The sequence below is a fragment of the Physeter macrocephalus genome, chromosome 8 (assembly GCF_002837175.3).
Source record: "Physeter macrocephalus isolate SW-GA chromosome 8, ASM283717v5, whole genome shotgun sequence".
In the NCBI taxonomy this organism is placed as follows: domain Eukaryota; kingdom Metazoa; phylum Chordata; class Mammalia; order Artiodactyla; family Physeteridae; genus Physeter; species Physeter macrocephalus.
In genome coordinates this window covers 106,686,006-106,698,825 of record NC_041221.1, presented here as the reverse complement: position 1 = coordinate 106,698,825, position 12,820 = coordinate 106,686,006, and the positions used below count along the sequence as shown (strand labels likewise).

The following is a 12,820-nucleotide window of genomic DNA, read 5'->3' as shown; positions in this document are numbered from 1 at the left end:
AAAAAAAAAAAAAAAAAAAAAGTCAGAGGTCCTTTGTGTATTTAAGAATTGTAATGGAATATTATACCACCATAAAAGCCAATAAAATAGCTAAATATAGAAATCTCCAAGGTATATTGTTATGTGAAAAGGCAAGGTGTAAAGATGTAATATATTATGCTGACGTTTGTATATAAAAGTGGATGGACTTTTTAATGTGTGTGTATATGCATAGGATATCTCTAGCAGGATACAAATGTTAGTATCAGTGGTTGCCCTAAAGATGAGTAAAAAGGAGGCTTACTTTTCACTGTATGTAATTTTTATAACTCTTAAAACTCTATGTGCACGTATTGCTTATTGAAAAATTGGTTTGAAAAAATTTAATGGAATAATTAATGTCAAAAAGACACCCGAGGGCTTCCCTAGTGGCGCAGTGGTTGAGAGTCCACCTGCCGATACAGGGGACACTGGTTCGTGCCCCGGTCCGGGAGGATCCCACATGCCGCGGAGCGGCTAGGCCTGTGAGCCATGGCCGCTGAGCCTGCGCATCCGGAGCCTGTGCTCCGCAATGGGAGAGGCCACAGCAGTGAAAGGCCCACGTACCGCAAAAAAAAAAAAGACACTCGAGCTCTTGAGTCACCCCTGTGCACCCCTGTTGTGGCGAGTGAGATTGAGGCAGTCCTTGCCGCTCAGCTCTCTAGTATCTGCGATTCTTATTCTTTAAGATGCCTGAGGAAGTGCACCATGGAGAGGAGGAGGTGGAGGCTTTTGCTTTCCAGGCAGAAATTGCCCAACTCATGTCTCTTATTATAAATACCTTCTATTCCAACAAGGAAATTTTTTTTCGGGAGTTGATCAGTAATGCTTCTGATGCCTTGGACAAGGTTTGTTATGAGAGCCTGACAGACACTTCCAAATTGGACAGTGGTAAAGAGCTGAAAATTGACATCATTCCCAACCCCCAGGAGCTCACCGTGACTCTGGTAGACACAGGCATTGGCATGACCAAAGCTGATCTTGTAAATAATTTGGGAACCATTGCCAAGTCTGGTACTAAAGCATTTATGGAGGCTCTTCAGGCTGGTGTGGACATTTCCATGATTGGGCAATTTGGTGTTGGCTTCTATTCTTCCTACCTAGTGGCAGAGAAGGTGGTTGTGATCACAGAGCACAATGATGATGAACAGTATGCCTGTGAGTCTTCTCCTGGGGTTCCTTCACTGTACGTGCTGACCATGGTGAGCCCATTGGGTGGGGTACCAAAGTGATTCTTCACCTTAAGGAAGACCAGACAGAGTACTTAGAAGAAAGGCGGGTCAAAGAAGTGGTGAAGAAGCACTCACAGTTCATAGGTTATCCCATCACACTCTATCTGGAGAAGGAACGCAAGAAGGAAATCAGTGATTATGAGGCAGAGGAAGAGAAGGGTGAGAAAGAAGAAGAAGATAAAGATGATGAGGAGAAGCCTAAGACTGAAGATGTGGGCTCAGATGAGGAGGATGATAGTGGCAAAGATAAGAAAAAGAAGACAAAGAAGATCAAGGAAAAATATATTGATCAGGAAGAACTGAACAAGACCAAGCCCATTTGGACCAGAAACCCTGATGACATCACCCAGGAAGAATACAGAGAGTTCTAGAAGAGCCTTACAAATGACTGGGAAGATCACTTGGCAGTGAAGCAATTCTCTGTAGAAGGTCAGTTGGAATTCAGAGCATTGCTGTTCATCCCTCGTCGGGCTCCTTTTGATCTCTTTGAGAACAAAAAGAAAAAGAACAACATCAAACTATGTCCACCATGTGTTCATCATGGACAGCTGTGATGAGTTAATACCAGAATATCTCAACTTCATCCGTGGTGTGGTTGACTCTGAAGACCTTACCCTGAACATCTCCCGAGAAATGCTCCAGCAGAGCAAAATCTTGAAGGTCATTCGCAAAAACATTGTTAAGGAGTGCCTTGAGTTCTTCTTGGAGCTGGCAGAAGACAAGGAGAACTACAAGAAATTCCATGAGGCGTTCTCTGAAAATCTAAAGCTTGGAATCCATGAGGACTCCACTAACCAACGAAGCCTTTCTGAGCTGCTGCGCTATCACACCTCCCAGTCTGGAGATGAGATGACACCTCTCTCAGAATACGTGTCTCGCATGAAGGAGACCCAGAAGTCCATCTATTACATCACTGGTGAGAGCAAAGAGCAGGTTGCCAACTCTGCATTTGTGGAGCAAGTGCGGAAGCGGGGCTTCAAGGTGGTGTACAGTACTGTGTGCAGCAGCTCAAGGAATTTGATGGGAAGAGTCTGGTCTCGGTTACAAAGGAGGGCCTGGAGCTTCATGAGGATGAGGAGGAGAAGAAGAAGATGGAGGAGAGCAAGGCCAAGTTTGAGAACCTCTGCAAACTCATGAAGGAGATCTTGGATAAGAAGGTGAAGAAGGTGACAATCTCCAATAGGCTTGTGTCTTCACCCTGCTGTATCGTGACGAGCACCTACGGCTGGACTGCCAACATGGAGAGCATCACGAAAGCCCAGGCACTTCAGGACAACTCAACCATGGGCTACATGATGGCCAAAAAGCACCTGGAGATCAATCCTGACCACCCCATTGTGGAGACCCTGCGGCAGAAGGCAGAGGCAGGCAAGAATGACAAGGCCGTCAAGGACCTGGTGGTACTGCTGTTCAAAACTGCACTGCTCTCTTCCGGCTTCTCACTTGAGGATCCCCAGACCCACTCCAACAGCATCTACTGCATGATCAAGCTAGGCTTGGGCATTGATGAAGAGGAAGTGACAGCAGAGGAGCCCAGTACTGCTGTTCCTGATGAGATTCCCCCCCGCCCCCTTGAGGATGATGAGGATGCCTCTTGCATGGAAGAAGTAGATTAAGAATTTCTACCTGCAGAATTTGTTCCCTCTGTACAGTGTCCCCATGGCTCCCCCAGCAGCAGCCCCAGTGGCCTTGGCCCACTTGGTTCCTTCTGCTGATGTCTAGTGGGTTTATTTCTGTCCTTCTGTCTAAAGCAGGATAAAAGGGCCTCAAGCCCTATCCCTTTCCACATTTGACATGGGGTTTGAATGTTGTGTATTGTGTTTTTTTGTTTGTTTTGTTCTGAAATTAAAGTATGCAAAATAAAGATGATGCAGGTTTTTTATACAAAAAAAAAAAGACACAGAAATTTTTGATAGAATAAGCTTTTGCAATTAGATTCTTTTCTTAACAAGGCATACACATTTTCCATGGGAGAGCTTTCACGTGTGGCCACACTGAAAATTAATGTTATGAGAAGCTTGGCCTACTTTATGATTGTTGAATCACGATCCTCTACAACCAAAGAATAAATGAACACTTGGATGAGTAGGAAGTGATGACACTGGAGAGTAGGAAGTGAAAACATAAACAATCTAAACACTATAGTTAGAAACAGTAATTCTCCACCAGACATCCACAGAATAATAGGATCCTAAAAGTTTCTTTAACCAGAACAGAATAAAGATTTGGGTTATTTTTTAAAACTTTCCTCTTATATGACATTTTTCCTTCAAACTTTCAAGTCTCCACTGAAAACTTATGAAGGAACACGTTATTGACAAGAAAGTGGTGGGAAATAAGTGAGAAAATAACAGAAATCTCTTTGTATAAAATTTCAAAAATGTCAAATGCCAGTGTTATCCTGTTATTTAATGTATTTTAAATATAAAATCCAGTTTATACTAATCATTTGCCCTTTTGAGTCATGAAATGTAAGTTTTTAGCTGTAATGGGTATGTAAGAAGTTTTACCTAATTCAAATTTCTGCATTGAAATACAAGGTGAGTCCAGAGCACAGCTTCACCATAATCCACTGGGAATCAGACCTGTAATTAGCCATTCTTGGGTATCACCACTTGCCATTCAATAAGACTGCAACTGAGAAAGCATTTATCTGGCAACAAAAAGCTTTTTATATGTTATATGTGTCAGCTTTGTGTAGTTAGTTACATCTGTAATTAACTCTCTTTTATAAGAAGCTTCAGGGAAGTGTGTGGGAGTATAGGTAATGAAATATGGCGGGTTGATGCCTTGTGTCATTTTGTAAACTAGCTATAGCACCAGGAAGAGAAAGGTCGTGGGTCAACATAAACTGGAACACAGCATTATAGAGATATTTAATTTCTGAGATTATTTAGAAATAAACGACTATGGTTTGACATACACTGACCCTGCGTCTACAGAAATGTAAGCTCTTCACTTTGAAACTTCACTCGCCGTGGTGAGGTTGCCACTCAGTTTTCTTCCTTCCTGACAGAGCAGGTGGCTCGTTGAGATAACTGCCTACACCAAAAAAAATAGTGTACATGTTTAGAACAGAAATTTCATCAGCATAAACTAATTGGGCTGAAATGAGGCTCTTCTGACCTTATGTAATTAGCATCTGGTTGTAACCAAACAACCCAGATACCTTTGAATCTTTTGCTGGGTTCCATGAATTATTAAGTGGGGACTCTGATGGGTTATCCAATTAATGACATAAATTTTACTTCCAGGAAGGATTTTATTCATCTCTAATAAGTGTTTACCATTTTATGAGATTTTAAAAAACCACTTGGAATTTGGGTCAGGAAAACCCAAGGGATTTATGTGACTCATTGACAAGTGGTTAGAATAAGAGTAAAATAACCTTCATCTGGAATGTACAAAAATAAATAGAGCAAATTTTCCAACAAAGTGGTTTCAAAACAGAGAAGAAACATATTGGAAAAGATTCCCTTTGATAAAACATAAAGATTGAGGTGGGAATAACAGAATTATAAAAAGATGTTCTTTTGTAGTTGGAAATATGAAGCCTTCATGATTAGCGAGCTATATTAGTCCTATATCTGGACCATATGTTTGAAACAAGAAATCCTCTATCTGAAAAAAAAAATGCCTGAAACCACCTTTTGTGTATGGATGGACCTTATCTCTCAACTTTTGTGTATGTAACTAGATCTCAGAGGCCAAGTTTCCTTTAAATCCCTTCACAGGTGTATGTGAGTGATCAAGGAATCACTTTTTCCTACCCACTTCGAGGTAGCATGACAACATCCAGACACCTTTAAACAAAGAAAGCTTGTGCCAGGAGAAACAAAGATATGAACAAAGAAAGGTCGACAAGTTTGCTCAAATCACCAGCCTTCCTGTGCTGCTTGTTCCATCATCCCTCACTGAATAATGTCATATCCTTTCTACCAGACATAAGACAAGATGATGGGAAGAATATAAAAAGAGACAATAATATTCTTTTCTTCTCTGTACTGAATAAGGAATGTACAATTGCTCAAAGCAGATAATAACATACTTAGAGATAATAAACACGTATTCTCCCAAATAGAGAAAAATAAGTGGTAGTATTTGATCAGCTCCCCCAATGCATGGGAATGACTATGCAGTTATAGACAATTAGAATGGGGAGTGATTCACATGGACCAGAGTTAGCATCATGGAAACATTAGGCTGTGAGATGACTTGGGAACATGAGAGGGTTGAGACATGTTGGAAAATGTAACTCAACTGTATAAATATTGCATAAGGGCAAGAGCAAGCAGGGTATATTTAGGAACCAATGATAAGGCCAATGATTGTCTTGGATTGGCTACAGAAGGAAGAGGGGGTCAGTTTAGAACAACTAATACAAAATATAGCATATGGATTTTTTCCTCTTAATACTGAACACCCTCACTGAAAGGTCATGAACATGGTAGTGAGCAAGGGAAAATAAATTATGCATAAGTGCAGAGCTTAGCTGCATAAAAAGTCCCTGAAATTTAAAATTAGTTATAAAAGTACTTCATTTAACCAAAGGTCACATCCTCATCTGGACATGGTTGAGAAAACAAGAAGTAAGCAACAAGCAGCCTTTGAATATCCGGGGGTGGGGGTGGAAATCATAAAACCTTTATGCTAAGATCATCCAATTCACCATGAGAAAATTGACTCTCAGAGGCTATTCGCTGTTAATTTAGAGAAAATCTAACTCCTCTCTCCACTGCAGATTAGAAGCAAGAAATTAAAAGTGGTAGCTTCTAGACTCAAGCATTCTGACCGTTGTAACATTTGATAGCTGACCATCTGAAAATAAAGAAGGAGGCAGAAAAAGTATTAAAAGCAGCCATAAAGTGAGAGATGTGGTAATTATTTACTTGAAACTGAGATGAATTACCTCAGTAAAAAAGGCTTCACTAAATTATTTTAATGCTTTATTTTCATTCTCTAATAATTTTGTTTCTGTAATAGAAGCTCATACTGTGCAATACAAGCCAAAAAAGAGTGGTTTAAAAATGTGCCCCAAAAGCCAAACTTTCTCTGATTTTCTGACCAATTTCAGATGTTACATACTTTACTTAATTTCCCATTATAACATGTGGTTGTACTTACACTAGACATCTATAATATTTGCTTCAAGAGAGCTGAACGAAGCCTATTGTGCAAGTACAATATCTTCCTTGTAATGCTGTAATCATATCTTTGCCAGGAAATAACAAATTTTTAAATAACAATGTTTAAAGGCATATGTGGTCTAAGAAAATGTCTTTCTTTACTAGGCAGAGTTCTTGCCAATTTGATTTCATATCATACAAACTGGTCTAAGTGAACATAGAAAAATGGAAATTTCTTCAAGGCTGAATACAATCCTGATACAGTAGTCATAGTTTGTTGCTTTTCTGTATTAGCCATTAACCTACAAGAAACTGAAAACATGGTAAGGTCTAGCCTAGGGTCTTGTGTCTGTACCTTGGGCTGTCAGACCATGTCCAAATGTGGCTGAAGAAAATGATGAGGATGGTGTCATGATGTGAGAATTCAGGGTTCCATTCTGGAGCCATATGTTGTGATGCCTAATATTAAAGTATTTTGAGTACTTTTAAAAAATAATTAATTAATTAAATAATTTCTGGCTGCTTTGGGTCTTTGCTGCTGTGTGCAGGCTTTCTCTAGTTGAGGTGAGCAGGGGCTACTTTTCAGTGAGGCGCACGGTCTTCTTTTTGCAGTGGCTTTTCTTGTTGCAGAGCACAGGCTCTAGAGCGCAGGCTCAGTAGTTGTGGCACATGGGCTTAGTTGCTCCGCGGCATGTGGGATCTTCCCAGACCAGGGCTCGAACCCGTGTCCCCTGCATTGGCAGGCGGATTCTTAACCACCAGGGAAGTCCTTGAGTACTTGTTATACCCAAACACTGTTCCAAGCTTATTACCTAAATTAACCTATTTAATTTTTTTTTAAAGCCCTATTAGGCAGGACTATTATTTTTCCTATTTTAAATATGAGGCAGCTATGGCTGAGAGGTTAGTAACTTGACCATGATCTGGGGAGCAAAACCTAAATTCAAAAGCATGTCCATCACATGGGAACTGTTCTGTTTATTAATTACTATATTTTTCAACCAAATACTAAGATTTGTTTCAAGATTATAGAGTTGGCAAGATTATATAGCACCAACACTTCCCTGATGATTGCTCTCTGCCACTCCAGTTTTATGAAAAGTATAAAGGACAGCAAAGCAGAATTCCAAAACTCAGCACCAGGAACATGCAACACACTTGCAGATCTTCAGGAACATGTCAACAGTTGATTTTGTGGGCTCCTCCATATTAGCTGAAGTCCTCAAAATGACTGCTTACCTCTTTGGGAAGGCAAATACAGCCATAAAACTGCTCTTGGGATTCAGTCTGTGGTCGTTCCCATTGTGTTATTCAGGATTCTTTTGGTTGCAAAGGGCAGAAACCAATTCAACTAACTTAAGCTAATGTAACTTAAGCTAGTGTAGTATTTAGGGTTCACTACTGGCTTCAGATGAAGTTAGATCTAGGTACTCAAACAATGTAGTTTGTATATTTTCCACCTCCCAGCTGGCTTACCCCCATGTTGCTTTCATTCTCAGGCTGATTTCAAGTGGTGGCAGAATAGCTATTAGAAGATCTAGGCTTAGCAACCCCAGAAAACGACAGTTTCTCTTTCACAGTGGTTCTGGCAGAGAGTCCTAAACTGATGTTTATGGCTGTGACTGGCCTGCTTGGGTCTCAGGTCTACCTCTGAACTAGTCTCTCTGGCCAGGGCATATATTGCTCTCATATGTCATGTACGAACCACTGACTCCAGAAGAAGGTTCAGCCCCAGCAGGGTCACGGGCCTCAGCTACATCAATAGAAGAGTGTGGTTCCTCTAAAGGAGCATGGTTTTACCTCGATTTAGGGAAATAGATGCTGAACAGTATAAACCGCAGATGTCCAGTATATTCAGCCTGGCATGCCAGAAGAATAAGTTTCCATCTTACCATATCACTTTGAGGACATTTGGGGTTCTCCATCAAAATGACTTTCCTACAATGAGCTAGCCTGTGGTGAGTTAAGGCAAGAGTGAGCAGAACACCAGGAAGGTTTCACTGAATCATACCTATGCAGATGTGTACACAGAGAGGCAACAGAATACCCAGCCAGCTGTAGCAATCTGAGATGGTGTGGCTGTTTGAGCAAAGGCAACCTTTAGCACAGAGGGTAGAGAGGCATTGCTAGTAAAGTACTTTGCCACATTACAGTCAACAGATTGAATTCACATGGATGATGCTTACTGTGAAAGTAACTGCAAGTCGTGCATGCATCAGACTTTGTAGCTTTGCAAATATGCAGAAGACAATGTTGTCAGCCGTAATATCTTCAAATGCCAAGAATTCTATTTGGAAATAAAATGTGAAAGAGCTTCTACATTTTCCTGCACACAAAGGTTATTCTGATTTAACTCAGTTTGTCAGACTGCATAGATTTCCATTCATTAGAAGTTGCAGTCACCCAATTCAGTCACTTACAAATACGTCGTATTAAAAAACTTCATTTAGGGGGCTTCCCTGGTGGCGCAGTGGTTGCGCGTCCGCCTGCCGATGCAGGGGAACCGGGTTCGCGCCCCGGTCTGGGAGGATCCCACATGCCGCGGAGCGGCTGGGCCCGTGAGCCATGGCTGCTGAGCCTGCGCGTCCGGAGCCTGTGCTCCACAACGGGAGAGGCCGCAGCAGAGGGAGGCCCGCATACCACAAAAAAAAAAACAAAAAAAAAACTTCATTTGTAAGTCAGTGCTTTTAAAGTTGGAATCCATTTTTCCATTGAAAATGTATTAAAAATGGGGACTGGGTTCCAAGGTTAGCCCATGAGTATTAATTAAGTAATTTGAATATGCTAGGTATAGTGCCTAGCACATTGTAAACACTTAATAGATATAGCTATTATCATTGGTTATAATATAATAATGTGAAAAAAATGATCAAATCAAAATGATTTTTTAAAATAATTAATAAGAATTAAGCTAATGAGCATTTAGAAAAATAACAGACAGGGAGACTTATTAAGTTACTATGAAAAAAACAAGCCCTACTTCTTTTAATTCCTAATTCCAATTCAAAGAAGAAGATTTTTAATATATCTTAGCTTAAAGATTATTTATTGTTACTAAAAAATGTTAGGGAGTTATCTTAATATTTTTCAAAATAGAATATTTTTATATTATTATATTTTGAATTTGGGGATTCTATGTAGTTGCAAAACTGAATCAAATATTGTGAGTATTACTAGGAATAATGTTTAATGAATTGCTTTTTATTTACCAAAAATTTTTCAGAACTTCTTCCACCTGCTTGTATCTGGATGCAATTTCATTTATAAACTGAGGAAACAGTATATTTCTATTACTAAAAAAAAGAACTGTAATGGGGACAGCCATAATTGGATTTACATCTTAATTATTTACACTCTTCTTTTTGCAGCCTAAATATTCTATGCCTTAGAGTTGTTTTGCAGACAAAATATCACCCATGATTAGTAATGCAGATACTCTTTTGACATAGGTGACAAGTTCTTTTTGGGAACTCGAATAACTTCTCAGTAAAATTAGCTTCATTTAAGAATTAATTCCACAAAAAGGGAACCCTCCTACTCTGTTAGTGGGAATTTAAGTTGGTGCAGCCACTAGGGAAACAGTTCATTTGTATCATTTTTTCAATTCCACATATAACTGATACCATATGATATTTGTCTTTCTCTGTCTGACTTACTTCACTCAGTAACAAAAAAACAAACAACCCAATCAAAAAATGGGCAGAAGACCTAAATAGACATTTCTCCATAGAGGACATACAGATGGCCTATATATACATGAAAAGATGTTCAGCATCATTAATTATCAGAGAAAGGCAAATCAAAACTGCAATGAGATACCACCTCACATCAGACAAAATGGCCATTATCAAAAAATCTTCAAACAATAAATTCTGGAGAGGGTGTGGAGAAAAGGGAAAACTTTTGCACTGTTGGTGGGAATGTAAATTGATACAGCCACTATGGAGAACAGTATAGAGGGTCCTTAAAAGACTAAAAATAGAACTACCATATGACCCAGTAATCCCACTACTGGGCAGATACCCTGAGAAAACCATAATTCAAAAGGACACATGTACCCCAATGTTCACTGCAGCACTATTTACAATAGCCAGGACATGGAAACAACCTAAATATCCAATGATAGATGAATAGATAAAGAAGATGTGGTACATATAAACAATGGAATATTACTCAGCCGTAAAAAGGAACGAAATTGGGTCATTTGTCAAGATGTGGATGGACCTAGAGCCTGTCATACAGAGTGAAGTAAGCCAGAAAGAGAAAAACAAATATCGTATATTAACCCAAATATGTAGAATCTAGAAAAATGGTACAGATGAACATATTTGTAGGGCAGGAATAGAGACATAGACATAGAGGGCAGACATGTGGACACGGGGGTGAAGGGGAGACTGGGATGAATTGGGAGATTAGGTTTGACATATACACACTACCATGTATAAAATAGATAGCTAGAGGGAACCTGCTGTAGAACACAGGGAGCTCAGCTCGGTGCTCTGTGATGACCTAGATGGGTGGGATGAAGGGGGGTGGTAAGAAGGAGGTCCAAGATGGAGGGGATATATGTATACATATAGCTGATTCACTTCATTGTACAGCAGAAACTAACACAACATTGTAAAGTAATTATACTCCAATAATAAAAAAGAGAGAATTAATTCCACAGAAAGGGAACCCTCCTACACTGTTGGTGAGAATGTAAGTTGGTGCAGCCACCATGGAAACAGTACGGAGTTTCCTCAAAAAACTAAAACTAGAGCTGCCAACAATCCAGCAATCTCACTCCTGGACATATATCCAGACAAAACTATAATTCAAAAAGATACATGCACCCCTATGTTCATAGCAGCACTATTCACTATAGCTAAAACATGGAAACAACCTAAATGTCCAACAACAGATGAATGGATAAAGAAGATGTGGTCCATATATACAATGGAATATTATTCAGCCATAAAAAAGAATGAAATAATGCCATTTGCAACAACATGGATGCAACTAGAGATTATCATACTAAGTGAAGTAAGTCAGAAAGAGAAAGACGAATACCATATGATATCACTTACATGTAAAATCTAAAATATATCACAAATGAATTTATCTACAAAACATAAACAGACTCAGACTGATGGTTGCCAAGAGGGAGGGAGTTGGTGGGGGGGATGGAGTGGAAGGTTGGGGTTAGCAGATGTAAGCTTTTATATATAGAATAGATAAACACAAGGTCCTACTGTATAGTACCGAGAACTATAGTCAATATGCTATGATCAATCATAATGGAAAAGAATATTAAGAAGTATGTATATGTATAACTGAATCACCTTGCTCTACAGCAGAAAATAAGACAACACTGTAAATCAACTATACTTCAATAAAAAATATATATTAAAAGGAATTAATTTACAGATCCATTATAGAAAAATCTGATGCTAATTTTTTGTTTTTTAAAAATTATGTAAATACTAAAGACATCTAACTGCTATCATTTATCTGATCACTTTTGTTTTAGTGACAAGTTGGCGGAGACTTTTTAAAATCAAATATCTATTTAAAAAATAGGGCTTCCCTGGTGGCGCAGTGGTTGCGCGTCCGCCTGCCGATGCAGGGGAGCCGGGTTCGCGCCCCGGTCTGGGAAGATCCCACATGCCGCGGAGCGGCTGGGCCCATGAGCCATGGCCGCTGGGCCTGCGCGTCCGGAGCCTGTGCTCCGCAACGGGAGAGGCCGCAGCAGAGGGAGGCCCGCATACCACAAAAAAAAAAAAAAAAAAAAAAATAGAGAATCATGTATGTCAAAAAAACCCAATGTGTTAGTGTCAATAAGACTGCCTCATTAGGGTTTATACTGCTACTTTCTAGGTATCTGGCACACAGCCACATATAAAAGAGATGGAATAAAGACACCAGATTGACTGAACTTTGCTTTATTCTTTCATTCATTCAACAACTAGTTATTGAGCACCTAATATGAATCAGGCATGTTTCTAGGTTCTAGGGAAACAGGAGTAAACATGACAAAGTCCCAACCCTCCATAGAACTTATATTCTGCTTGAGGAGGACAGATAATCAGTTATTAGGTGGTATTATTTTTCCAATGAAGAAAAATAAAGCAGGGGAAGGATAAGGTGAGGGAGAGAAGGACGGTGATCAGGGAAGTCCTATCTGAAGAAAGTGACACTTGAGAAGGAACTAGAAGGAGGAAGTGAGTCATGTAAAAATCAGAGACTATCAGGAAGGGCAAAGGCCCTGAGGTAGAACAAGCTCACAGTGTTCAGGGAACAGCAACACCATGGTGGCTAGAACAAAGTGAGCAGGCAAGAGGGAGAATGATAGACAATGAGGCCACAGAAGTGGGGAGGGCCAGACCCTGTAGAGCATGCAGGTCATGATAAAGAGTTTGGTTTTACTTTAGTTGCAATGGGAAGCCATTGGATGGTTGTGAA

General features: G+C 39.8%; 1 protein-coding gene across 1 annotated transcript; it reads left to right on the top strand.

The window, feature by feature from the left end:
- Nucleotides 1-625: 625 nt before the first annotated feature.
- LOC102978403 (heat shock protein HSP 90-beta-like) lies at nucleotides 626-2,866 on the top strand. The gene is given in 4 exon segments (XM_055086366.1): nucleotides 626-1,188; nucleotides 1,191-1,767; nucleotides 1,769-2,238; nucleotides 2,241-2,866. Coding segments are annotated over 4 exon segments (2,154 nt in total). The 5' UTR covers nucleotides 626-707.
- The last annotated feature ends 9,954 nt before the right edge of the window (nucleotides 2,867-12,820 follow it).